The 27274-nt window shown below is 36.1% G+C and overlaps 4 protein-coding genes across 4 annotated transcripts in view; 3 read left to right on the top strand and 1 right to left on the bottom strand.

The window, feature by feature from the left end:
• The first annotated feature begins 107 nt into the window (after positions 1-107).
• On the top strand, positions 108-4694 carry Syt4 (Synaptotagmin 4). Its single transcript, XM_068301072.1, has 5 exons — positions 108-244; positions 931-1048; positions 1316-2532; positions 2594-2668; positions 2727-4694. The coding sequence occupies exons 2-5, from the start codon at positions 1006-1008 to the stop codon at positions 2844-2846; spliced, it is 1455 nt and encodes a 484-aa protein (XP_068157173.1). The 5' UTR covers positions 108-244; positions 931-1005; the 3' UTR covers positions 2847-4694.
• Positions 4695-5173: 479 nt separating this feature from the next.
• On the top strand, positions 5174-7758 carry LOC137584373 (modular serine protease-like). The gene is made up of 4 exons (XM_068299740.1): positions 5174-5303; positions 5713-6010; positions 6116-7195; positions 7255-7758. The coding sequence occupies exons 1-4, from the start codon at positions 5177-5179 to the stop codon at positions 7523-7525; spliced, it is 1776 nt and encodes a 591-aa protein (XP_068155841.1). The 5' UTR covers positions 5174-5176; the 3' UTR covers positions 7526-7758.
• The window catches only part of rn (rotund), a 33180-nt gene continuing 13434 nt past the window's right edge, over positions 7529-27274 (bottom strand). Inside the window, exons 7-8 of the mRNA XM_068299738.1 lie at positions 9538-10606; positions 7529-9470 (exon numbers count right to left, since the gene is read on the bottom strand). Of these exons, the coding sequence (XP_068155839.1) occupies positions 9154-9470; positions 9538-10606 (1386 nt within the window). The 3' untranslated portion in view covers positions 7529-9153. The remainder of the gene's footprint in view (positions 9471-9537; positions 10607-27274) is intronic.
• On the top strand, positions 22881-24419 carry RacGAP84C (Rac GTPase activating protein at 84C). The gene is made up of 3 exons (XM_068301806.1): positions 22881-23480; positions 23547-24327; positions 24396-24419. Exons 1-3 carry the CDS (start codon positions 23224-23226, stop codon positions 24417-24419), a joined length of 1062 nt encoding a protein of 353 aa, XP_068157907.1. The 5' UTR covers positions 22881-23223.

Here is a 27274-nt window from a genome sequence, read left to right as displayed (position 1 = left end):
CCACTTGTGCTTTTTTTAACCAGCAGCCCACACGAATTCTAACGAGTCGGTGCAGTGCGCCGGCGCCGGTTTAACGATTTCCCAGCAGGACAACGAGTCAACCTACTCAAGACACTTGAAAGGCATAATAAAGTGCGTACGTACAACTTGCTCGGAGGCAACTACGTTGTAAGGTGGCAAGTAACAATTTTTTTGGTTTGCAGAAACGCGTGGGTTTAGCATAGAAATCGTTTAACAACAAAATGTAAGTTAATCTACAAGTTAGCAAAATATTTAACAAAAATCCAAAGCATTGAAAAAAGAACAAAAAAAAAACCAATTGACTGCAGAAGAGTTTGTGAAAAATATTGAAAATTTAATAAAAATTCAACAAATTCTTATTTAATTGTGATAAAGTCAATTAAACAATAATTCAAGCTGGTAGAAGTTGAAGAAAATTTCGCATTGAACTTGAAAAACAGTGAAAAAAGAGAAAGGAAAAAAAAATTATTTAAATGAGCAACGAACTTTGCAAATTTGCGGGGGTGGCCCGATGATTCATACGAGCCCAGTGAGCACCCCTATAACTCATAGCCAGAAAGAGACAAACACACACACGGAAAGTAAGTGAGAGAGGGTGAGAATGAGTGTGAGTGCGTCTCAAGTAAACCAAATAACAACAAAAACATTCAATACAACCTGAGAAAAGTCAAAACTAGCAGCTGCTACCTCAAAATTTTTCATAGGCAACAAAAAAAATTCCTAGCATACTTTTCCTGCGCAAAATCGTTATATGAACATTTTTTTCATGCTCCTGGCAAAAAGGAAAAGTTTTTGCTTGAACGAAATAAGTGAAACGTAGAGAGAAGAAACAAAAAGAAAAGCAAATAAAAGTTTTATTCACGAGTACAAATTGTGTGACTAATTGTTATTCCACTCACATCATCTCAGCCAACACACGGAAACCAAAACTCGACAAGGCAGAGTGAGGAGGCCATATATCGAATCGAGGGGAATCCATTAAAAATGGCTGACGAGTATATACCAGATGTCAGCGTCATGGACACAAGTAAGTAACATATTGCTCTAAATAACAACATATCCACTCGGAGAAGAATCCTTAAGTGGAAAAGTTTAAGAAAACTTTTGTGTCGTGTCTTTATTAGGACAAATGATTTAAAGTCTGCTTAAGGTGGGTGTAGTGGGTTCCAAAAAATGTTCAATAAATACCCAGATTGATGGATGACACATGGGATTAAAAAAGATGATTAAATTGTTGGGGGAAAAGTTTTCCATCTGGGATAATCAATTGATTTATTTTGATCTGTCTGTTTAGTTGTGCCCGCCTTGCTGGGACTTACTGCGGCAGCGATTCTCTCATCGGTGGCCTGCATTTGTGCCAAGCATATGAGGATTCGGAATAAGAAGCAGAACCAACTTGATGCTTCGTTCCCATTTCAACCCACACGACGTCCGACTGCAGTTCGTTCACCCAGTGGCCAGCCACCGCATTATCTAAAGAAATCGCCATCGCCAACTGGCGGCAAGCAGATGGGTTTGCTGTCGCCCATGCAGGATCAATCCACATCACCAATGGGACCGCAACCAGTGAAATATACCGAAGAGGATGAGCTACCACAACAGCAGCAGCAACAACTTCAGCATCAACAACAACAACAGCAGCAGCAACAACAACATCTGTCTAATAACAAACTAAGCGTGACAGATGGCATGACAAACAGTCTGAATCATCATCATTCACCTGTGGAGACAATTGCGAATGGTAATGTGACCATCACCCTGGACGATCAGGCTCTGACCAACGGCAAGGAGGTGACTGTAACCGATCAGTATGGCAAATTGGGTACCATTTACTTCAAGCTGCGCTATTTGGCCGAAAGGAATGCTTTGATGGTCTCGATTATACGGTGTCGAGGACTACCCTGCAAGGGAGGTGTAAGTGGCACTGGGGATATACCAACGGGCATGAATGGTCGCACTCAGGCGGCCACCGATCCGTATGTGAAGCTACAATTGTTGCCGGACAAACAGCACAAGGTGAAGACCCGTGTAGTGCGAAATACTCGCAATCCAGTCTACGATGAGGACTTCACTTTCTATGGCCTGAACATGAACGATTTGCAGAACATGTCCTTGCATTTTGTTATACTCAGCTTTGACCGTTATTCCCGCGACGATGTTATTGGCGAAGTTGTCTGCCCCTTGACATCCATTGAGATTGGTGACATTTCCAAGGAGGCTTTATCCATCAGCAAGGAGATTCAGCCACGCAGCCTAAAGATACGTGCCCAGGGACGTGGTGAACTCTTGATCTCTTTGTGCTGGCAACCAGCAGCTGGACGCTTGACTGTGGTCCTCTTGAAGGCTAGAAACCTACCACGCATGGATGTAACTGGTCTGGCTGATCCCTATGTAAAGATCTATTTGCTGTACAATGGACAAAGGATTGCCAAGAAGAAGACACATGTCAAGAAACGCACTCTTAGTCCCGTCTTCAATGAGAGTTTCGCTTTCGACATACCAGCTGCTGAGGTAAGCAGAAGTTGATCCTCCCAAGAAACATGATGAAATAATCCTTTTATTCTATTTCTAGGGAACTGGCGCTAGTCTAGAAGGTGTCTCGCTGGAACTTATGCTACTCGACTGGGATCGTGTGACCAAAAATGAGGTAATTTCTACAATTGTTGTACAAAATGGGTGTTACATACTTTTCTTTGTGTGTTTAGGTGATTGGACGCTTGGAATTGGGTGGACCCAGCTCAAGTAGCACCGCTTTGAATCATTGGAATGAGGTTTGCAATTCACCGCGACGTCAGATTGCCGAATGGCACAAGCTGAATGAGTAAAATAAACGAAAGTGAGTCTATGAGTGTTGGGTGATTGAGTTGAATGAGTAGAGAATAAACCACCTTGGAGATAAAATTGAATCCCGGCGCTGGCGTCGCTCTCATCTATGAAGCAGGCTAAACACAACGGGAGTCATACTGGAACGGGAATCATATGTATGAGCTCGTATTCAAAACCATTTCGTTTTCAATACTTACCTTTTTATATATATTTGGTCTCTCCTATATTTATTTCCATTTCCTTGTAATTTGTTTTCCATTCTACAATATACAAACAAACCAAAAAAAAAACATCATGCAAAAGATTGCATTCGAATTCTATTGAGATTCATTCTGAAATGCGATCCATTGTTGTTTTACCGGCCCTTGGAAATAAGGCAAAAAATATACATATATAATTTAAATGTATTAGAAAATGTTTAGTATATAAAGTAATGCATGTAAATCTAAGATAATTAATGAGTATAAAGAGAAAAACTCTCCCCCTTTTGAAATGCAGGTAAACATACTTATGGCAAACACTATTTGCCTCATATTGTTTCAACAACAAAAAATGTACATTCCGTTTACTATTGGCTTTCATCCTATTCAATTCTTCATTGATTTTACAAGCAGCACGTAAATAAATAAAAAAATAAAAACGAAATATAGATACCTTTAATTTTAAGCATTTAATTTCAATCCATCATTCGACTTCAATTGTCTGTCTATATACATAAGTATATACTTTTGTAATTGTAAATTGAAACCAAATATAAAATATTACAAAAATATATATATATACTAAAAAAACGGAACACCAAAAATTGCAAAAATTGTACTTTCAAAGTGTGACCATTGATTGATGAATTGACAATGAGAAATTCAGCTTAAATCAGCTTAATAATTTAGAAATACGTACACAAACGAAAGGAAAAACCAAATCGAAATCTAGAGGAAAAGACACGCAGCAAATTGCTTAGCACCAAAAAGATACAAAATCACACACAACCAAAAATGAAAGCAAAAACCAAAAAAAGGACAACAACCAAAGTAAAAAACACTAATAATAAGCAAATACTGAACAAAATATAGCCTGTAGAACACAAAAAAGAAAACTTGCATAATTATTCTAGATACATACCCACAGCAAATGCAAAGCTCAAAAAAAAAACTCCAACAAAAGGATACAAGTAGGAATGAAATAGATTTAGCTTACTCCCCTGCCCCCCTTCTCGCTACAACCAGTCCATACAAAAAATCAAAGAGAAAATAAATAAATAGAAAAGCCAAGCTTAAATAATTGTCTACATATTGAATGTACTGAAAAAACAACAACAAAAAGGGAAAAAAATCATCCAAAAGATAATGAAAATATCTTTTTAGTAGGAAAAGCTGCTATTACATATATATTTTGTAAAATGTTAGCAGATGCATAAAGAAAATGAAATCTATATACATACATACATACAGATATAGAATTTATAAACCTTCTAAAAAAAAAAAAAAAAAAAAACAATTTCAATTCGTGTGTCCAATCAAACTTCAATTCGTCTAAAGTGATTACAATAATTAACAAATAAAACGACAACAAGCAACAATTTGTCATATTCAATCCACATACATAAATAAATATACACACATACATACATCTATGCAAATGAGAAAAATGAAAGAAAATATACCATATACACGGATATATACGTATGTATCCGTCTATATATATATATGTATATGTATTCATAAAATGTATAATTTTACATTGCATACATACATATTACATATATACATATATGTAATGATAAGTGTAAGCAAGCATCAAATGGTTAATTCCCGTAATAAAAATATACATATATTATATATAAAACATTTCATATATTTTTTATTTGGATTTTAGAATTATTAGAATGATTCAAACTCAATTTCATTTTGTTTGGAAGAAAATCGATAGAATTTCAAGCTTAAGATCCTTTAGAAAGATAAAAGAAAAGGTAATGAAGCGTAAGTATAATTATGTTTTTGAGTATAAACAAATTTTAAGCTTTATATGAATACAAAAGGTCTGAGACATTGGAAGTACTTATTAGATCAACAGTTCATTCCTCGACTCTCTCAAATTTATAAGCTTTATTTTTTAATTTGAAAATATTTTATTTTATATATATTATAAAACAAATTTTTACTAATATGTATTATCTGGACGTATACAAAGAGACTTTAAGAGGGAGAAGCTGCTTTTGATTATTAAACAATTTGATAAGCGAGATTTCATAGAATTTGATGTCTCTCCCAGTTCGAGGTATAAGCAGCAACACATTTATTTTTCAGATTCAGTACAATACCGCTTGTTCATGTCGGAGGTGGTGGTCTTCTTCTTTAGTGGCTTTAAATACTATATATGTATATATATATGTGCACAAATGGTTTTGACCAAGAAACTAGTTTTGGGATTACTTTATTTATGCCTCTATTTATCTGGTAAGAACAATAGTTACATCTGTAGTCTATATAGACCTGAAATTAATCTGAAAATTGTTAATCTGATGGATAGACAATACGAAAAAGAGCTCGAATCTGTGAGAGCTTTCAATACAAATTGCCATTTCTCTTTGCGATAAGAGAACATTCAATCGCCCATCGCTTATCGCACTCTGTCGATGGTAAGGCATAATATAAAAAATACTTGTATTATTTTATTTAATTCATTAATGAAATGGAATTTAATGTGCTATGACGTTAACCCCAACACGTGAAGGGCAATTAAATATGAGACAATGACATTACGGCCTGGCTTTCCTTAGATCTTGTTAAAGTATCTGATTGAAGAGTAGAATTTTGGCCATATTGGTTAGTTAATATACCTAATAGACATTTCTGTTACTTAAAGATTCTAGCTGTGCCAACGAAGATAAAAGCTTTTATTGCCTAAATGGAAAGGTGATTGACCTGGAGGAGGCCTGCAATGGCATTGACAATTGTAATGACAATTCAGATGAACGATATGAAGTCTGCGTTAGGAATAGCTGTGAGGATAAATTTCGCTGCAATTACGGAGGATGCATTGATATTGAGAAACGTTGCGATGGATCACCGGATTGTTGGGATCAAAGTGATGAAAATAAATATGAGTGTGCCTCAAGTGACGAGATAGCTGGATTGTACGCTGGTCTCAAGGGAAACTGCCCGTAAGCAAGTTCAAATTATTTTTTGCTTTTGCCACTGGATCGCGTGACATGTGTACAATAACAATTAACGAATACTGATCAGTTGCTTTCATTATATTTTTCCAGAGGAGATTTCGAGTTCGAGTGTAAGATAGGAAACACATTGGGATGCGTGCGCATGAGTAGAGTCTGCAATGGTATATTTGACTGTAATGATAGTAAAGACGAGGATGTGGAAATCTGCAGTGCTGTGCCATGTATGAATGAAGCCTTTCGATGCTCCACTGGAGCATGCATTAGATCGGATAAAGTTTGCGATCATATACCTGATTGTGCAGATGGATCAGATGAATTGGATGATGTTTGCCTGGAAAATAAGTTTTGGCACAAACCAATAACCGAGGAAGTGGAAAAGCCTAGACCTACTTCACCCGACATACTAGAAATAACAGAAGAAAAAGAAATAGTAATAGCCCAAAAATCCAAATGGCTAAGGACATTCTGTAAAATTGAAGACGATTCAGGTGCCTTGATTGCGGAGGATTACTTTACATCAAACACTTACAAAACTGGCGCCACTGTGGGCAAGAATGGAGTAGTCCATGTTAGATGTAAGAGTGGCTACCAATTAGTTGGTGAAGAATTTAAATTTTGTAATGGAACACATTGGAATACTTACTGGCCAAATTGTCAGCGAGTTTGCAAGCTGAAAAATAAACTAAGTCTTCAGCGGGAATGTAAAAATGCTGACGACTCGATCGACTGTGATGCCTCGACAATAAATCTGAAAGGCACCGAAATGAAGGTTAGTTGCGCTTCCGGTTATGAGAGTGCAAATGCCGAGCACACTTTTGCCCATTTCCGTTGTGAATCGAGTGGCAAATGGGAAGGGAATTCTAGCCTACCGAATTGTATACCCAAATGTGGCATATTTTGGGATGCCTATGAGTCAACACTTCCATGGATAGGCAGTCTCTTTCAGCGTGGCAAGCATCCACAGTTTAAGTACACGTCCTCGGTCACCATTCTATCACCGTTTGTGGTAATAACATCCGCCCATGTCTTCAAAGAGTCTTCAATACCCGAAGTGAACTCTACGGAACCGCTGCTCTATGCCATTGCGGAGGGTAAACATAGAAAGGAATTTTCACCCCAAGATGAACACGGTTATGTTCTTCATAACATCTCTCAAATACATATTGCTACGTAAGTTTCTTGACTTGACTTTTTGTTTACACTGAAATATTTGTTTTTTAAATTCACAGTGTCACCATAAAAGAAACAGTTCAAAAACTTGCCATACTAACTGTAGTTCAACCTTTTATATTTGGTCCCAATTTGCGACCCATTTGCCTTGACTTTGGGGCCAGTTACTGGAATAGCCTGGGTAGCTATAATTTGAGTGATGTGGGTGAATTTATATGGGAACAGCGAAATAAACGATATTATCTAACCGGAATTGTGGCTAGTTGGAATGAGGAATATCATATAAGTGCATTTAAGAACGATCTCATCCCGTTCATTAATCTCAAATAGCAAAACGTTTAATTAACTTTATTATGCAATGAGTTTTTCTTTTTTTGAAAAATAAAAATGTACATACAAATGAGAACCAAAAATTCAAATTGACACACACACACATACACACACATATACATACATATATATCTACTATATATAATACATATATATATGCAATTATTAAGAGTATCTCGGCGGCAAACAACATTCATTCATTCATTGAAATACAGATACAGATTTTTGTTTTATTGTGTATATATTTTTTTTTTTTAGTTTTGCAACTTTTTGGAAGATTTTCGTTTAATTTAAAATGGTTTGATTTTTGTTTTGTTTAAATTTGTTGGAATTGACAGCCGACAAAATACCCTTGAATATTTTTTACTTTTTGCATTGTTTTCTTTCTATTTGAAATGTTGGTAAGTTCATATTTCAATGTATTTTTCTATGCTTAGCTGTCTAAGAGAATCGATTCCGATTATGCGAAATCTATTCGCATGTTTTGTCTTTACATTGAGATTTCTCGATTTATAAGAATTCATTTATAGGGGAATTAAACTCTAGCTATTGTAATTTAGTTTTCTATATTAATAATACATTACATTTGATGTCTCGCCCGCGTTCCGTCGTAATTTGTTTTTAGGTGTTTTGTTTTTTGCAATTCTTTCTTTTCTTTTGTTTTTGTTTTAGGATACAATCAGTTTGCTTGCTTAGTTTGCTGTAAAAATGTTTACCATTTGATTTTTCTTAAAGATTTTTTTTTGTTGTTTTAATTTTGATCACTTCAGTCTTCTTCTTCTTCTTCTTTGCCTTGTTCTTTGCTTCAAAATGTATTTTTTTGTTTGTTTTTTTGTTTGTTTAGTTGAATTGATTCAAAATAGGTGTATTTAGTTTTAGTTAGTACTTATCTATCGCATAGTTTCCATTCATAGTATTAAACACATTTAATCGGTTTGGATCCATTGATCTTTTCAATTTCGTGTTAAGTTCTAGTATTTGTTTTTAAATTTCTTTTAGAAACTTTCTTTCTAAAAATATACATACATAGTTAATTAATAGTTTTATATCAATTATGTTGTCCATTAACATGATTTGATCTACTAATAAGTAGTATTTTATATACACATTTATATATATAATTATCGGTTGTTTTTTCTTTATTTTTTTGTAGTTTGCAGCAGGATACCATGAAATTTGAATATCTCTGATTCTAGATTTAACTGCGAGATCCGTTTTGTGCATTAAAATGTATATATGTATGTATATATCTATAAATACATCAAACTTCTAGTAGGTAAAATCGTGTATCGACTATATACAAGGGAAATCTCTTTGATGGATTCTAAATGAAAATTCAATGAATTTTGTTTACAAAAATAACTGGACGGTGTGATTCAAGTAGAATTATGTTTGTATGTACGTATTTGTTGGCCATTTACAGTGTCTAAACTAAAGGAATTGAATATGAAACGTTTACCGAAATGTCCTTAAAAATGTAAATTAAGTAATAGTATTCGAAAATATGCTCTAGAAACTAACTACAAAGTAATACTGTACAGTAATGCACGCCGCCTTCAGCATAAGAAGAATCCTTGCCCCCTCCCCCAAAATGTTGCCTTGTATGCAACTTAAAAGTAGGTTGTTAGCTATCCTTTGTCCTTGCCAGGCCCCACACTAACGCCCAAGAGATGCTCACCAGCCATTAGGCCAGCCGGCTGATGGGCATAGTTACGGATCTGATGCAGAGAGATCAATTGATTGGGAAAGGCATTAGCATTGTTTTGATTAACGTTTTTGTTAGGAAAACTGATGGCGTCATAGAGATAAGGTCGTTGAGCCATCGGATGATGACTTAATGAGTTCAAATGTGGCGGCATCGAATTGATCGGTGTGAATGCCGAGTTGCTGGTGGTTTTTGTTATCGAGGCGGCATCATAGGGACCCACAGTGCTTGGTGTGGATACTGTGGGTGAATTAAGTGCAGGAAATAGTAGGAGATTGGTTGAAAAGTTGAAAAAAAGGACATTTACCTATATCTTCTCTGACCGGATCGGGCATGCGATGATGTGATTGCAATTCGGGGGCATGTCCATTTTGACTTTGTCCTGTATTTGCAGCAGCAGCATAATGTGCCTCCATGGAGTGTTGTGGCGGAGGTTGTTGTTGCTGTTGTGGATGATGATGCTGGGATTGTTGCTGCTGTTGTTGTTGTTGCTGCTGCTGCTGTTGTTGTTGTTGTGGCGGGACATGTTGCTGCGGTGGCACTGGGATTCCATGTTGCGGATGATGATGGTGAGGCTGCTGCTGCTGTTGCTGCAGTGGCTGTTGTTGCTGCTGCTGCTGTTGTTGTTGCTGCTGTTGTTGCTGCTGCTGCTGATATGCATCAGCTGCTGCCGAATCTGGACTTACCTTTGGCCAATAGCCATTATCGCTGGGCGCTATAGAAACCGGTGGCAATACCAAGTTATTCCGCTGATGTTGGGCACCCGGATTGCTGCTGGACTGTGGTGGACCTGTTGTTGAATTTTGAGAATTGCCAGTAGCAGCAGCACCCGGACCACCACCCGGCGGCACACTTCCCGGTGCAATGGGCGGCCTTTTATCCGTTCGCTCTGCATGTTTCTGCATATGCTTGGTTAGATAGGTTTCTTGGGTATAAGACTTGCCGCAATATTGACAGATGTGCGTCTTCAAATGCTTTGATTCCTTGTGCTTGGGTATGTGCTCCAACAACGATGGTTCATCCGAGAAGCATTTGTAACAGGAATTGCACTTGAAGGGCTTATCTGTCTGATGGCAACGGGAATGCGATTGCAGATTGGACAACTGGGAGAAGGCCTTCTGGCACCCAGGATGCCGACACTTGTAAGGCTTGTCGCCCGTGTGGGTCCGTATGTGTTGCTGCAGGTGCGACAATTGTGTGAATTTGCGTTGACAAATCTCACAGCGATATGGTTTAATGCCCAAATGGATTCGCGTATGCTGCGACAAATACGATGAGTTGGCAAAGGCTTTAGAACACTGCGTGCATTTGTACGGTTTCGCCTCTCGCATATGGATTTGTGTATGCAATTGTAGATCCGCCTTTGAACTAAAAATCTGCAAATAATGAAATTAAATAGAATTAGTATTCGAATTTGAAAAGATGCCAAATTTTAACTCCCAGTATAATATGCTGCTGCTGCTCTTATATAATTTCTTAGGGATATCAGTTTACAGTAACCACATTTGTTGCCGCACATATTTTTTTAACTGTTGCCAGCATTTTTTTGGTTTTTAAAATTCAACATTTAGTTCCAAGAAACTTTGCCCGAAAACATGTTATTTATGGGTAGACTATCTCTAAAGGACATTTAACAAATCAGTTTACATAAACACAATATAGATTCATTACTATTCAGTATTTGTCAAAAGCTTCTTTCCCTTGTTATATCTTCTTCTGCATGGATGCATATTTTATCCCGAGTAATAGAATTCTATTGAATTTAGACACTAAAGCTGTATATATTCCTAATATATCAAAAACATTCAACCTATCTTTCATTATTTTGATCTTTTCCAAATCTTTTCTTGGAGGATTGTTTGAGCAGGGACATCTAATGCCCTCTTCTTAACTTTATTACCCCAAAACACTCTCTTCACCTTGGTGTCCTTAACGTCAAGCTGGGTCATATGATGCGGTGAACTTGTTGATGATGAAATCCCATTGACACTAGATGGATTAGTAACCACTCCGGTTGTTGGGTCCGCTGCCTGTCCTCCCTGTCCCTGTCCGGTTACAGTTGTGCTTGGGTTTTGAGCATTTCTTTCATTAATCGTAGCATTCTGCATACGAATCCCACCATGATCCACACTATTGCTGGTCACAATTATATGCTGATTGGGATTGGGATAGATGCGAGATTTGCGACCACGTGTGGAACCAGTTGGAGTTGTCCCAGCTGTGGTGGAGGAGCTACTGCTACTGCTAACAGCCGGATCATTGACATGTTTCGCATTGTTGCTGCTGCTGTTGCTGCTGACCGTCGGCACAGATGATGCCACATTGCTTTCCAAAGTGGTTAAAGTTGATTTGGCCTGCTGTTGTTGCTGCAGCGCATCGCCGCCGCCGCCGCTCAAATGGTATTGATGTGTTTGCTGTTGCTGCTGTTGTGCTTGCTGCTGCTGTTGTTGTTGTTGTTGCGGTGGTTGCTGGCTATAGCTGAGCACAGAGCTTCTAAGATCAGCCGTATTTGAGAATACACTAAGTGGACCAAGTGTCACACGTTCGTTCAAACTGTTGCGCAAATGATCTATCGATCTATGTACTGCATGTGAGTAATCTCCGCCAGCTGGCGGTATCTCGCCAATCAATGGAGAATTGTGATGATAATCGAGACCACCGCCAATTGGCCGATATTCAATTAGGCGGCCTTCCATTATTCGTTTATATAATTCACTTCACTTCAATTAGATTTACACGCTGCACTATTGTTCACTTTAGATATGTTTTGCTTTGTTTTCCTCTTTATTTATTAACAATTGCATTGAATGTAGTTAAGTTTCCAGTTTTGCTTTTTCAATTAAGTTTATATCACTTTTAAATGGAATTATATTTTTATTTACTTTTGCACAATTATGATTTCTGTAAAACAAATAACAAAACTCTTGTTCATGGCGATTTGTGAAATATTTTTTGATTAAGTTATCTGGCATAAATATGTCGCAAATCGTATAAAACTTTGCTGGCACTCGCACTTTGTTTTTTTTATTAGAGCGAGGAGAACAAGAGGTACAGAAAATGTTTTGGTTTGTTTTGTTCCTTTTTTTAACTTGACTAATTGAAAGGGGAAATACGAGGCAAATGCATATGCATATTTTTCTCAAATTTATTGGAAATTTGTCCTTTATGAACATGTGCCAAGAATAATTCAATTCCTTTTGCAATTCGACTCAACTTTCTCACTAATCATTTACATAACGATCCCTCCCCTTTTGGCATTGGATCAAAAGTCGTGTATAAAAAAGAGAAACTGTTTTCAGCATGGGACCCCAGAGTTTGGAGTTTGTAAAAATTGCTGTTGTATTAACAAACAAGACATGGGCTTCATACAAAATAAGGGGCTAAGTTTCAAGACTATCAAAACCAAGTTAAAGTTAAGCGACGGCTAAAGATATTGAAAGCAAATATAACAAATGAAAATTGGCAAAGGCGAAACAAATATATGAGTTTGGGATGGCTAGTAAAGCTTTTTAGGAAATGTTTATTCTGAAGTTGGTATTTCAAAAGCCCAACACAGCATTTTAAAACGAAGACGAGAATCAGTTAAGACTGGATAACAAAAATTGGTAACAATCGAACCGTATGAAATCTGATCTTATATTGTTTTAAGTAAAACGAAGAAGCTTCGAAATGATCATATGAATTCTTCTGTTTGTTATTCCACACTTAATGATGTTCCTTAAGCCACAACTAGTCAAATCGGCATCTTTATCTGAATAAATTTACTTCCCCTTTTAAGCGACCTTTTGCATTTTTCGGTGTCGCTTTGCTTTTGCTTTTGATGTCCCAAATCTAACGCCATTTTTTTGTTCTCTATTCTGCAGCTTACTCTTTATTTTGCATTTTCAATTGCCCTCGAAGCAGAGACAAATTCTTTTTTTCCGCTAGAAGAATATTTTTTTCCACCACGAATTTGACTTTGCCGGATTTTATTTTTGTCTGCTTTTTTGTTTGTTTCCGGAATTCCTTTTTTAGTTGGTTTTTTTTTTTTGCACACAGACTTCGATTAGAATTTTTTTTCCTTCTATATACAAATATATATTAAAAAAGTCTTTTCCCTCTCGCTCTCTGTAGATATATTTTATATATGTAGGTATATATACACGGATGTCGGTTTCTTGTCTGTCTGTCTATTTTTTATAGGGTTTTTTGTTGGTTATTTTTTTGGAGGGCAAGTCATTGAAGCGCAGACATGCCGCAGACATCCCGTGGCATTTTCACAGGTGAAAGTCCTTAAATGATGTTTGTTTTCCTTTATTGTTTTTTGGTTCTAAATTTTAGTCGAGTTTGTTTTTTTTTTTTTTTTTTTACCCCCGTCTAGTTCTAAACGCCATGAATTATTCAGGCATTTTGTTTTCTGTATTGTATTCACAGGATTTTATGTTGTTTTTTTTTTTTTTTTTGTGTTTTGTTGCTGTTGGTTATTGAATTTGTGATGTATATTTGGGCTGCGTGTGGATTGAAATGTAAGTTTGTTTGCCTCTTTTTGGTTTTGTCGGCATTGACCTTGAATTTTTTAGTGGGTTAGATATTCTATATAGAAATTTGTCAATGGCATTTGACATAGTTATGACACATGAAAATTGTGTGAGGATGTGTTTGTGTGTGTGTTTTGGTTTAGATTTGTTGTTGTTACATATTTATGCAAATTAGCGTAAATATGCGTAAAGAAATTGTAATGATTGTGTAATAGAAAATTAGGCATAAGCTTTGCAGTAAATAGATGAAAATGGCAAATTTGATTAGCAAAAAATTTCTAGTTTAGTTAATTAAACATTTTAGGTATTTCATTGACTAATTGCATTTCAATTTAAGATTTCATTTAACGCTATCAGTTTATGTTTATTAAATTTCCGTTTGCCATTTGCTACATATTTATTTATCCTTTATCCTTTTTCGATTTTAGTGGTTTTTATAGGAAAAAGAAAGATCTTTCTCTAAACAGAGCGCTTAGAAATCAGTGAAAGTCAACTAGTTTAAATTGTTTTAATATCTTATTTTAGGACATTTGCATAGGCCCTTGGAAAAAAAAAGAGTTCTTTATCTTAGTCAATGAAAAACAAATTTTAGTCATTAAATATTTCGGAATTCGCATCACAATGATTTTCCAGAGTATACAAAGTATATATTCACAAAAGTCAAAGACACCTGATCAAACAAATATGTGGATTTGCAGTTTCCTACCTCTAAAAAAATAACTTTAAGTCCTTATAGCAATAACATTCATATTCTCCCTGATAAGTGTCATTTTCTCTAGTATCATTTCGGTTGTATATTAAGAAGTGGGCGATTATAATCGAAGATTATCAATGTCAAACACCGATTTTACCCATCCAACTTGTAGCGGATCTGTTTTCTCTTTAATCTGCCTTATCCCATCAGAAGACTTATGTCCTTTTATTTCTTATTGTTGCAATTTTTCGAATATAGAATGTGAATACAAAACAAGCTCCCATGGATTGATTAAGCATTTAAATGTAAATTGCCGCCTGTTCAAGTGATTTTGTAGTGGATTCATTTTGCAATTCTGAGAAATATGAGTTCAGTGTATGAAGTTGTAAGAGTTGAATGCGCCCTTCAGGTACTTTAATGATGAAAAAATTCACGGGTAAAGATTAATTGAAATGTTTCAATTTGCCAATAAGTTGTAAGGTTATGATGATTACAGCTCAATTGCATCCAAATAGTAACTATTAATTGTTTCTTCTCATTATTTTTTAATGGTTAGCTAAAAAGTTGCTTGCCAACAGCAAAATGAATGAATCACTTGTGTATATGATTCTTTTATATATTTATATATAATTGAACACATATGTATGTATGTAGGGTTATACATAATGTAACCCAGACCTAAAATATAGAAAATTTTTACTCTAAAGGGTGAAAAAAAAGAGAACTGGGGAAATAAATTCACATAGATGATGTGTGTGTGTGTGTGTGAGTGCGTCGATGTGTATATGGTTTAATGAGTAGTTTGAGCTTTTAACTAATTAACATTTAGCGGTTTGGCTACATTTGTTTGTTGTTTTTTAACGCGTTTGCTCACACTTTTTTTATTTTAGTTTTTTAGCTTGGTGCGTTATTAATTGAAAAATGTGTAACAATTTTTTGCACCTTTTTTTTGTAATTCATAATTTTTATCCCCTTTTTTTTTTTTAAATGCTTATATACTGATTAATGCATTTTTTCACTTCTCTTTTGAGGGGGGCCATGTTGGCCGTTTTTCTTTTTTTATGTAGGATATTTTTCATTAATTTTGTTGGTTGGGGTTTGTTGGTTTTTGTTGTTAACTTGTGCAAAATCACAAAAATATTTCCGCTTTTGTCAGTTGATGAAAAATGCATTGGCTGCATGTCATGAGAATCGTTTTTTGGGTTTATATTATTAATTCTTGTATATCTATTTCGTTTCTTTTTTTTTTTTTGTGTATCATTATTTCTTGTGCATTTTAATGATATTTAATTTCACATTTGCGGAGAGATAAGTTTTTTTTTTTTGTTGTTTGCACTAATCATTAATTAATTTCACATCACTTCAAATATGCAATTAATTTAACGCGCGTTGGACCTTAATTAAAAATAATGTTTTTATTCAGATTATTAGTTAGGCCCGACGATTGCTGATGTGAACGTGGCGCTTGTCTTTGATTAACTGATCATTGGCCGAGAGTGAAGTGGAGGTCCTGCATGAGCTGGAGCCTCAGCAGCTGGCCCAGGTAAGCATACACACGTAGAATTAGTCAAAATCTGATCACACATCTTCTCAGCGTATCGAATTTCATCATATAAACGTCTAAAAGAAGGAGAGAGCTTCGATCCCTGTATCATGTGCAAAGATCGAGCCGAGAATCTACTCAGGTGTTTGCCTTAGCCCAATTATCTTCAGCTTGACTAGCTCATCGACTACTCACAGTTGCGAATTTTCAATACGTTGGATCACATCGAGTGTGGTCCTCTCGCTCTACACTCTGGCCATGCTATTTTCCTCAAGATCAATGAACGGATATATGGAACTTTTATCGAATTTCATGCGACCGATTGCCCTGTAGATCATACATCCAAAGACCAAAACCATCACAATGACAACTTCTACAAAACGGTGAACGATTGCAGCCTGAAGTGAGGAATTGTAACCATTTTTTATTTTATTAAAGCGAAACTTTACTTCATTAACTGGTATTTGCTTAGTTTTCGTTCTAATTGACTCTTTGGGCTGCTTTGCTCTATGATTCTCATGACGAAAATGTTTGCGTAACTTGTATTTGCTGGCAGAGAGCTTACATTCTTTGATCATTTCGTTAAGTTAATATTCAAAAATTTTGAAAGAAATTTTTAATTGATATATGTATATATATGTGGGTATTTAAAGTGTAAACTAGTTTCAAAATGCCTACTATAAAGTGTTTTCACCTCAGTTCCAAGAGAATATACATATGTACATTTTAGAAAATTTCATGTCAATTATGAATCTTTTTGATTAAACTATTACAAAATGAGCTTGTTCTCTCCCCTGGGAACTCTTTTTTTTGATCAGTTTCGACTACCTTTATATCGAAACTTGCAATCAAATCAACGAAATGGCGGAAAAACTTAAATAGTTGGATATATTAAAAACTCAATCACAAAGAGGTTTGAAAAGGAAATTGATTTCTAAAGTCATGCTCATCTAGAATTTCTTTATATTTTTGATGAGATGTTTTTCGAATTCTCTTTCTGATTAAAATATGTTGTCACTTTCTCATTTTCTGATCATAAGTGTCTTGTATATCGGTACAGAGTGCTAACCTGGGCACGACTTCTTGATGACTTTCACGAATCAAATATATAGCTTAATATTTCGTATGGAAGAGTTACTTTCGAATCTTCTTTTAATCAAGTATGAAAATAATCATTTATTATTCAATCTTAATGATCAAAAAAGACTCATGAAATTGATTACCTTTCTCACATTTTCTAGAGGTTTTCACTTTACATTAGTTAATCGATTTTTTGTATAAACCTTTATTGGAATTTCTGAGGAACATCGTTAAGTTTTCTACTTCTGGACAATCTTGTTTCATTTCTTTCTTTAGAAGGGCTTCAGTATATAATTTTCGTTTGTAAAACATTTAATTAGCATGAGACCTTTTAAATTTTAAGCAATTGATATGACTTTTATTAAAATATTAATCGTTTCGATTATAAAATCTCTTGTTTGATTCATGCATGATCCAGTGAAAGTGAAACATTTTAAGACACAAAGACCTTAGATTTAGAGTAAAGAAAATGAACGGAAATTTCAAAAGAGGAAAGAGTTTTCACTTAATATTTCAATATTAAATTGTTGGAGCGCGAATTTGAAGTGTATTGCATACTTTTAAGTGGCGAGCCTTGATTTATATTTACACGTACAAACTGAGAGATATTCTGACCTTGATATTGAACACAAGAAACAGCTGACATGCTTTTGTATACACACAGACACATAAATATACACACACACACACATAGAGGCAGACAGACCTCAGGCGAAGAACATTTATTATTTATATGTAAAGCCCCCGCCAGCAAACACTTGCATACATACAGAAACACACACACACATACACAGAGGCGCATACACAGCGGAAGAGACAAGTGTGGCAGGCAAGCAAAACAAAAGCCAGCTGCTTTTCTTTCTTAACGTCTGCACGTGACGACAAGGAAGGAGGACCAAGGACCAAGGAGAGGGCGGGCCATCGAAAGTCGCGCGTAACCTTAAGAAACACGCACACACATACACACACACACGCGACGGCAGATATAAATAAAAACAGGAAGAAATCGAATGGCCAAGCAGAGGAAAAGTGCCGGAAGAGCTGTATAAAAAACGCGCACCGGAAACGGAAACAAGGCAAACCAAGTCAAGTCAGGAACGAATTTACTTTTTTTTTTTTTTTTTTTTGCTTTTTCTATCTTCTAGGTTTTACATTTTTTTCTCCGGTTTGTTTGTTTGTTTGGTTTTTGCTACTTTTTCTTAGCGTAACGAGTTGCAGCAACAACCGAGGAGGAGAAGTAGGGAGACAAACGAAGGAGGTTCTTCTCTCAGCTATAAAGACGTTTCTATGTGGCGTGTTTTTTCTGCGGGTTTGTTATATTTCTTGTTGATGTTGTTGTTGCTGGTGGTGTTGTTGTTGTTGTTATTATTGTTGTGGTGTATGACGATGATGATGATGATGATGTTGGCGTCTCAAGAAACATGTTGCGCACACAGAAAAAACACGGAGCAGACTGAAAACGTAGCGAGAAGCGCGCAAATTTGATGACCGCTTTGCCGGAGCCGGAGCCAAAATAAGAGCCGAGAGCACGATCCGTCACCAATGTAAAAACTCAACTAAAGCGATGATGAAAAAATCTGAAACAATATATTTTTCGGGGGGCGCCAAGCAAGCCAGCCACACACCAACACACACTAACACACACACACACACACACACATATATACATAGAGAGATGCAAAAAGCAAACGCACCAACACACAGAAGCATCGACAGGCCGCAAAAAGGCAGACAGACAAAACGCGTACTAATACATGAACATTTCAAAACGCAGCAGCGGCAGAGCTATCTATGTGTGTGTGTGTGTGTGTGTAGGTGGTTGGGTGGGTTTTGTGGGGCCTGGCTTACTAAAGGCCGCCGCCGGCCCATACAGACAACAACAACATCAACAGCGGCAATCTCTCTTTCACACACACACACAAACACAAGCCTCGAAAAAAAATCCCCAACAACAAACTAAACGAACAAAAACAAAAAACGAAAAAAAAGGATATGAAAAAAATTTCCACGCACACAGCCAGAAAAAAAAGGAAGCGAAACGAGAGAATAAAAAAAAGTTTTGGTTGCATAGGCGGCGTCAACGTCAACGTTAGCGTTAACGCCTCTGCTGGCTTTATTCAAATGCTGCCGACGCCGACAGCGCAGCCACCTGCCAAAGCAGAGCACAACATTGACCCAAACTCGAGTGAGATGAAGTGCAGGGGGGTGGTGTGAGTGCCGGCCGAGTTGGGCGCTCTCTCTAAAAAACGCGGAAAAAAATTCCGTAAAAAAGTGAGGCAACGCACACACACAAAAAAAGGGGAATTTTTGCGCCGGCGACAAACCCACGCACACAGACACACTCACCCACACACATACATACAGACAGACACAGCTACACTTGAAATCAAAGGCAAAACATTTTTGTATTTGCCCCCATTTTATTTGAATTTTTTTTTTTTGCTCTTCTGATTTTGCTCTATTCTATGTTTGAATTTTGTAAAAATTTTGTTTAAAACAATTCATTGAAATAGTTTAATATCGAATTTCCCCAATAAGTAGGCAACAGTTTTTGCACTCACTCAGCCACAGACACAAATACACACACCTCAGCATCCGCCATAACCACCGGCATCGCCGCCGCCTCTCAGCCTTCATCCTGACCTAAGCCACCGCGTTTGGCTTAACTGCCAACAGTCACACTCAAACCATCCGTTCGGGTAAGCCTCACTCCCCTCCACATGCCCCTTAATCGTGCCGCCCACTCCACTCACTTGCTCACTCACTCACTCAACCACCTCACCCCCAATGCTCGTGCAACTCAGTTTTTGCTACGCTGACGTCGTCGTTTCTGCTATTTCTAAGTTCTTTTTTTTTCCACACTGCAACCTTAACTCAACTTCTTTCCACCTGCTTCACTCCTCCCCCGTCTCAAGACCTAGTTGTGTCTGTATGTGTGTGTACTTTTTCCCTTTTGCATTTTTTCCCATTTTCCATTTGCTCTGCAATTTTTTTCCTTGCCTGCTTGCTACCAACAACAGCCTCCCCTTCAATTTCCATCTTCTTTTTTTTTTTTGCCTTCGTTGCCACAGGAAACAGCATTTTTTCTCCCTTACCTCATGCCATCTCTCTCTGTTCGGTGCAATTTTTTTCCCTTTCGAAAAACACAATCATTTTTTTTGTTCAGTTTTTGCTTTTTTTGATTTGTTTTTCACTTTGTTTTTACGGTTTTTGCAGCTACCCCTCACGTGGCACGAGCTTTGTGCTTGTTGCTGCTGCTGATGCTGTTTCTGTTGTTATTGCATTTGCTTTTGGATTTTGCTTTTAGATTTTGTCCTGTTTTTAGTTTCGTTTTGGTTGTTGCTTAATCGTAGAGTTGCCATTGAAAAATATAATTTATAACAATAATTTTTGTTGCCCTTTTATTCGAAAGGGGCTAAAATAAATAGGATTTTGGGTTAGACACAACAACAGATGATAACAAGGGGAGAGACCTAGAAAGAGACAGTAACAAAGATAGACTAAATAGTCGAGCATTTTCCGAAACACTCGATAAATGGATCAATATTGTTGACAGAATTTAAAAATTCCATTTAAATGAAGTTGCAATGGTCAAAAGTCTTAAGCTTGAATAATGCCAGAAGATAAAAGTTTAGTGACAAAAGCCTGCAGAACGCTTAAGTTTAGCAATTTAGTTATTTTTCAAATAGAAATTGTTTTTTTAAAGTGTGCTAAATATTATTTATTTGCACTTGGCAACACTGTTCCCATTGCTTTGACGCTATTTTTATTTTGTACATTTTTTCTTTGGTCTTTTTTTTATTTTGTGGTTTTGTTGATGTTTTCCCGTGAATTTTTACGCTATTTTGTTGTGCTTGTGTTTTTGAATACACATCCCCACATGCAAAACACTCACACATGCAAACACACACACACATACATACATTTATACTCTCCGGTCATTGACAAAAAGTGCAAAAAAAAAAAAAAACGTTTCGGTTAAAGTAATGTGGAATGGCTTGGCAGTCAGCTCTGCCGTTTGGTTTGGGTTCGGGATGTGTCCTGCATGGGCTTATTCCAATGCGTGACTGGCATTTGTGGACTTTGAATACAAACAAAACAGTCAAACACATACGCTATGCCCACAGCAACCCACACACACACACACAGACACACACAAACATAGAGCCACCCACATCTATACAGAGATACACATATACAATTATATGCACAGAGGAGTTCACTCTCACTCACATCGGTATATGCATTTCAATACGCATTAATAACTACGAATTCCATGTGGCCACCCACTCTGTGAACCACCCATCCCATCTACCCCACTTCTACACACACACACAACATGGAGTGGCTGCAGCTGACGCCTAAAAAACGACAACAGCAAGCAATAAAAAAATTTTTATTAAAATCAAATTCATTTCGTTTTGCCCTCCTCATTCGTTAATTTTATTCTTTTCCTGTTACCAAATTCGCCGCCATCCCCAACAAGTTTTAATGTTTGGTGAGTATATAATGTTTACTCGTAATTCATCAGTTCATTTTCTAAAATAGTTTAAAACAAATCATTCAAAGAATCTCTTAATTTGTCTAAGCATACATTTTGGCTGATATATGTATTAATGGGCTTTGGTTTTAGCCTTTGCCCTCCAATCCACCGTATACGACGGACTTTTTTTTAGCCCCTCGTTTAAATTTCACATGTTTGCCTTTTGATGTCGCAAAGATTTTTTGTGAAAAAATCCTTTTTTTTTTTGGTTTATTTTCCACAGACTTGATAAAAATTTTTTTGCCGTTGATTTTTTGTTTTCTGTTTTGATGGCCACCAAACGATTTACTCCATGAATTTTTCATCCATTTAGAGCCATTTTCAACGCGTTTAGAAATCACTGACTTGTTAGACAAATTGTTTGATTTACATGGATTTATTTTATGGAATTCCCAGACATTGACATTGACAGTGCGAAAATCAAATGGAAATATGAGTAATTTAGATGAAAAATGGAAACATAAGTCATTGTGATTACAATTTATGCCAGCTTGGATATATTAAAATTATAACATTTTTTAAAGTTTAATTTTAATAACTCTTTAAAACGAGAATTATAAATTAAATATAAAAATATCTTTAAAAAGAAAAGCAAAATGAAGATTTTTCCTAATAGGAGTCGATGGGATTTTAATTTGATTGTGAGCCACAAATCAAACTGCCCGAGCCCCTAAAAAATGGCTTACAGCTTTCATTTAACTGTGTCTCAGTAATGAATAAAGACAAACTGTCAAAACTCAGACTTTAAGAACAGAGTAATACTTAGAATTAGTGATGGTTTAGATCTGCGACCTAAGGAAGAAATCCTGTAATTGACGCCTTTTTAATTCTTAGTAGCCTAGAGATAAGCAGTCGATTAGCTCGACATCTTTTAAGCAATTTTAGCAAACTCGAGAAGAATGTTATCTATCCTTAAACTAAAAACATTTAAACTGGAGAATTCAAAAATAGAATGACCTAACTTTAAGTTACTATATCTCTTTAATCAGAGAAAATCTGAACCACGGATTGGGATTCATTGCACCTAATATCCGTGGTCTCTGAATCTGGGGTTCAAAAAGTTTTGTTGTCAGCTTGTTTTATTATCATCAATGTGCTCATCAAGTCCTCTCTTATTTTTGTCAACCTAAGAGCTTTTGTCTTTTAATCAAAATAATGGGCAGAGGCAATTGTAAATAAATCAAGTGTGCGAGAGAAAATTTATACATCCGATGAGGATAAAAATGTTTACAAATTGAAATTGACAATATTCTCGTCAGCTCGTGTCTGAGGAGGTGTCACTTCAACTCGAAACCAAAGAAGTGTAAACAATGGATTTTGTTTTGTAGCGATATGTTCATGTTTAGAAAGATTTCCATATAAATCCTGGTGAAATGCCTTTGCTGTCAGAGTTAAAAAAAAAAAATAGCAAAAATAAAATATTTACAGAAACTGACTAATTGACTTATTATCGGTTTCGCGAATTACTGGACGCACAGTTGGTCAGAACAGCTGAGTCAATCATTGTTTATATAAATATACACACATATATGGTAATTGCATTCGATTGATAAATTAGAACGGGAAAAGCGTTTCATTTACCTACCAAACGCGACAGTGGACAGATCAAAGTCATAATGTTGCGGCAATGCAGTTCCTATGATGATTTGAGTGAACGTTTTCGCATGTTCGATGGACAATCGCTGGACTCGCTGCAGGATCGCATTGATATGAATCCAAATGGCAGAGGCCTTGGTAGTCTTTCGGTAGATGCCATAGATGATTGCTATACAATAACCTGCTCACAATCCCATTCTGGCCTGATAAGGGAGCATAATTTTAAGGTAAAATCGTATTATTACAATGGGGGTCATTGCGTGCACTGCAAGAAACGGTAAGTTAATCATTTGCTAAATCTGAAAGCAACAGTTCTAGTTCTCTATGCTCGGTGCTTTCGTAGAATTCGCTTTGCCATGGCCAGTCTGCGGTGCCGTTCCTGTCCCCTGCGTTGTCACATTTCCTGCTGTCGCCATCTCACAGTGAACTGTATTCCACAGCCACTGATGACCACAAAACGTGGTCACCTAAGTGATTTCACACCCACAGTGGCACCCATGGTGCCAGCCTTGATAGTGCATTGTGTCACCGAGATTGAGTCCCGTGGCCTGCAGCAAGAGGGTCTCTATCGGATATCCTCCACTCGAGAGAAGTGCAAACGTCTGCGGCAGAAGCTATTGCGTGGCAAGACCACACCCCATTTGGGCAACAAGGATACCCACACGTTATGCTGCTGCGTAAAGGAGTTCCTGCGGCGATTAGTGGAACCTCTTATTCCCATATATCATCGCAAGGATTTCGAGAGAGCCACCCAAATAGACAGTCCCTTGGCCATCGAGGAGGCCGTCTATTTGTCCATGTTGCAGTTGCAGCAACCGCATCGCGATACCTTGGCCTATCTCATACTCCATTGGCAACGGGTGGCCGAAAGTCCCCCCGTACGGATGACTGTACACAATCTCGCCACAGTATTCGCCCCCACTCTATTTGGAGATCTCGATTTGAGTCTCAAAAATGTTGTCGTCTGGCAACAGACATTAACTGTTCTACTTCTACTCCCTGCTGGTTTCTGGGCACAATTCCTGGAAGTGCAGCCCACAAATGACTTTGACTATGTCGATAGACAATGGGGAAGTTCTGCAAATTTGCGCTGGCAATCGGTAAAAACATATTTCAGATCAATGGTTAGTTTCCAGATGTTTCCTCTCTTGACTTTTTCTAACAACATTGTTTTCCATCTCTTCACTTTCAGGTTAATTTGCCCAGTTTGCATTGAAATTTAAATTCTTTGTTTAGTGTTAAGTTATTTTGTTTAATTTAATTGTTCTGTAGATTATGTGTCCTACTATTATTATTAGTTGTATGTATGTTTGTATGTGTAGCTAAAGTATATAAATTTTCATTAAAAATTCAAAAGAAATTTCCAATTTTTTTTCTCTCCTTTGATCAAGAAATATTTCATTTGAAGCATTCGCCCTGGGGCGCATTTAATTTAAATTTCAATTTACTGAAATTTTTAATAGTTATACTAGATTATACATTGGTATTTTATTTTTTTATTATTAATTGTTGATTGAAAGCTAAAAACAAAAACAAAAAAACTATTTGAATAATTTGCATTTTTCTCATATTTATGTTTAGTTGAAGCGTAAACCAAAAGGCAAAGGGTAAAATATTTTCGCTCCGTGAATAAATATTCCGAAGTTAAGAAAAAGAAGAAAAAAAAAAAATTGTCGTTTTAACAACAATTTGGTTAAACAAAAAAAACCTGTAAAAAACATACAAAAATTGTTGTAAAACAAAGCAAAACACTCAATATTCTGCATTTGCCTTAGGAGTGAGTGAATAAATGATTGTGGAGTGAAGTCTCGATAAAGCAGACGAGTGACCGATGAAGCAGTGTCTAAGTAAGTGAGTATATCTCTTAATATTTAGATTGGAATACATAGATAGATAGATTGCAAGTGATTCGAACTCGAAAGTTGGAAAGTAATCTGGATCAATGTAAACTTAGGAGACAAAATCCTTTATTTATTCATTTTTTGCAAAGAACTAACAATGACATTTGCTTGTATTGTATGGATCTCTGTCAGTTTAACTTGATGAAACGTGTTGTCGATTAAATGAGATCTCACTGTAATATGATAAAAATAATACTCTCAGCATAGATCCAGTGAAAAAGTGATGGCAATAATGAATAAATGGTTGGAGCAGAACAGCAAATGCCTGGGCCAAACATTTGCCATTAGCTGCTGTTGCTAACCGCAACATTTGCTGGCAGGCAGGATAGAATATGGAGGGCATGTTAATGTTAACCGTTAACCAAATTGCTAAATGCCAAAGGCTGCCAAACTCACACACACTCACACACACCAGCACACTCAAAAAATACACGCACACACACTCTATGTAGGGGTAATGCATATGCACCAATACCGTGGCAGAAAAACGAAATGAAAATAAAAATAGTTTACATAATTCATGCATTATATCGGATCAAATTTTAATGCCCAACCCTGCATGAAGCGTAAGCTTCTCCACTGAATGTGACAAAAAATAAAAAAGGGTTGCCTACTTGGGGGCGCGTGTTGGAAATTATTTAACAAATAGCATGTATACTTTGTTCATATGGATGTGTGTGTGTATGCAAGTATATATTTTATTTCATTACTTTTTTATTTTTTAGATTTTTTTAGCCTATTTTTATTGTTAATTAAATGAAGGGGAAAACAAATGCTCACACACACACACGCATGCATGCATGCATCAAACACATACACATGCGCCGTTTGGGTGAACTCTGAAAATTTTGTGCAATTTTTCTATTTTTCTCATCGTGCTTTTTTTTTGCGTCGTTGCTGTTGTTGTTGCTGTTGCTCTCGTTTTTCGCATGTAATTTCACTAATTGATAGTGTGAGTTGGCTCCAACTCACCCTCGGTTGACCAAGCTTGTAATTGTGTTAGTGCCTTGACGCCCCCTCCATACACACACACACACACACACACACACACACACACACACACACACACACACACACACACACACAGAACTTATACATATACAAAATGTAGGCAAAGTGCACCCACATACGCACACACATACAGTTGCATGTATTCTAAAAATAAAACATTGCGAAAAATAATAAAAAAGCTATTATGTGCGAGTGTGTATGTGTGTGTGTGCGTATGTGTATGGGAGGATGCTACAATAATGGTGTTGCATACTTTTATGCTTATTTCAGTTAATTTTTCGTTACTTGTTTTATTTTTTTGATTTTTCTGTACTAGGCGTGTTTTATAATTTTATGTAAACGTTGCCAGCGACCTCCCTTGAAATGGGCGCGGCACTGAAATTGATTTTTATACTCCTCTTTTTATTTTTTAAGGTTTTTTTCTTTTTTTTTTTTTTTTTGTATATGATTTATCACAAATATTTTGTTAAAAAATTTGCATCTGCAAACAAAATGAAGGTTAAAAGCATGAGGTTTTGTTCACACACAAAAAGTTTAATGATTTTCAATTTTTTTAAATCGGTTTTTCGGTTTCTCCTGAAAATTTTATACTTTAATACTGTGGGGCTTTCGTTTGAAAAGTGCTGACGATGGACGACTCTGATGGAACGAATAGAAAAACAATTTCGAGACCATTTAAATTCAATTAAACATATTTAATGATATTTCTGTTTTAAAAGGTCCAAACAATTTTCAAAAATTGATCAGTAAAAACGTGAAAAGTTTTGACAAATTTTTTAAATTGAAATACAATAGAAAATTTAACATTAAATATTCATTTTCTTTTTTCTGTTTGTTTAGAATCTAAACTTTAGATATAATTTAATCCTATTCAGAAAATGTTATATTGTTTTTATTCCAATTCTTTTATTGGCCTTTTAAAACTTTCGGTGCAACATTTTCCTTCAGCAGACAACCAAGAAAACTCATCCAAATGAGAATGAAGAGCATCTCCAATTTATCGGTAGAAACCATTTGTTGTATGAATTTCAATAATATATTTTATTAATAAAGCGTGCACAATTTATTTGTATGTTATTTTCAGGTTTGGCAGTGCATTAATCATTTGCCTCTTTACCTTATTCTTTTTTGAAAATAATTGAAAAATAATTTATTTTAT

The sequence above is a fragment of the Drosophila tropicalis genome, unplaced genomic scaffold (genome assembly GCF_018151085.1).
Source record: "Drosophila tropicalis isolate 14030-0801.00 unplaced genomic scaffold, ASM1815108v1 contig_878, whole genome shotgun sequence".
Lineage (NCBI taxonomy): Eukaryota > Metazoa > Arthropoda > Insecta > Diptera > Drosophilidae > Drosophila > Drosophila tropicalis.
This window is presented reverse-complemented; position numbering and strand designations above follow the sequence as displayed.

What these genes read in the sequence shown, in the direction of transcription:
- Syt4 (XM_068301072.1), top strand. Translation starts at nt 1,006, where the DNA reads ATGGCTGACGAGTATATACCAGATGTCAGCGTCATGGACACAA. An exon ending in TGTCAGCGTCATGGACACAA is followed by an intron (nt 1,049 to 1,315) that starts GTAAGTAACATA and finishes CTGTCTGTTTAG; the next exon opens with TTGTGCCCGCCTTGCTGGGA. An exon ending in TCGACATACCAGCTGCTGAG is followed by an intron (nt 2,533 to 2,593) that starts GTAAGCAGAAGT and finishes TTCTATTTCTAG; the next exon opens with GGAACTGGCGCTAGTCTAGA.
- LOC137584373 (XM_068299740.1), top strand. Translation starts at nt 5,177, where the DNA reads ATGTCGGAGGTGGTGGTCTTCTTCTTTAGTGGCTTTAAATACTATATA. An exon ending in GGTCTCAAGGGAAACTGCCC is followed by an intron (nt 6,011 to 6,115) that starts GTAAGCAAGTTC and finishes ATATTTTTCCAG; the next exon opens with AGGAGATTTCGAGTTCGAGT. An exon ending in TCTCAAATACATATTGCTAC is followed by an intron (nt 7,196 to 7,254) that starts GTAAGTTTCTTG and finishes TTAAATTCACAG; the next exon opens with TGTCACCATAAAAGAAACAG.
- RacGAP84C (XM_068301806.1), top strand. Translation starts at nt 23,224, where the DNA reads ATGTTGCGGCAATGCAGTTCCTATGATGATTTGAGTGAACGTTTTCGC. An exon ending in TGCGTGCACTGCAAGAAACG is followed by an intron (nt 23,481 to 23,546) that starts GTAAGTTAATCA and finishes GTGCTTTCGTAG; the next exon opens with AATTCGCTTTGCCATGGCCA. An exon ending in AAACATATTTCAGATCAATG is followed by an intron (nt 24,328 to 24,395) that starts GTTAGTTTCCAG and finishes CTTCACTTTCAG; the next exon opens with GTTAATTTGCCCAGTTTGCA.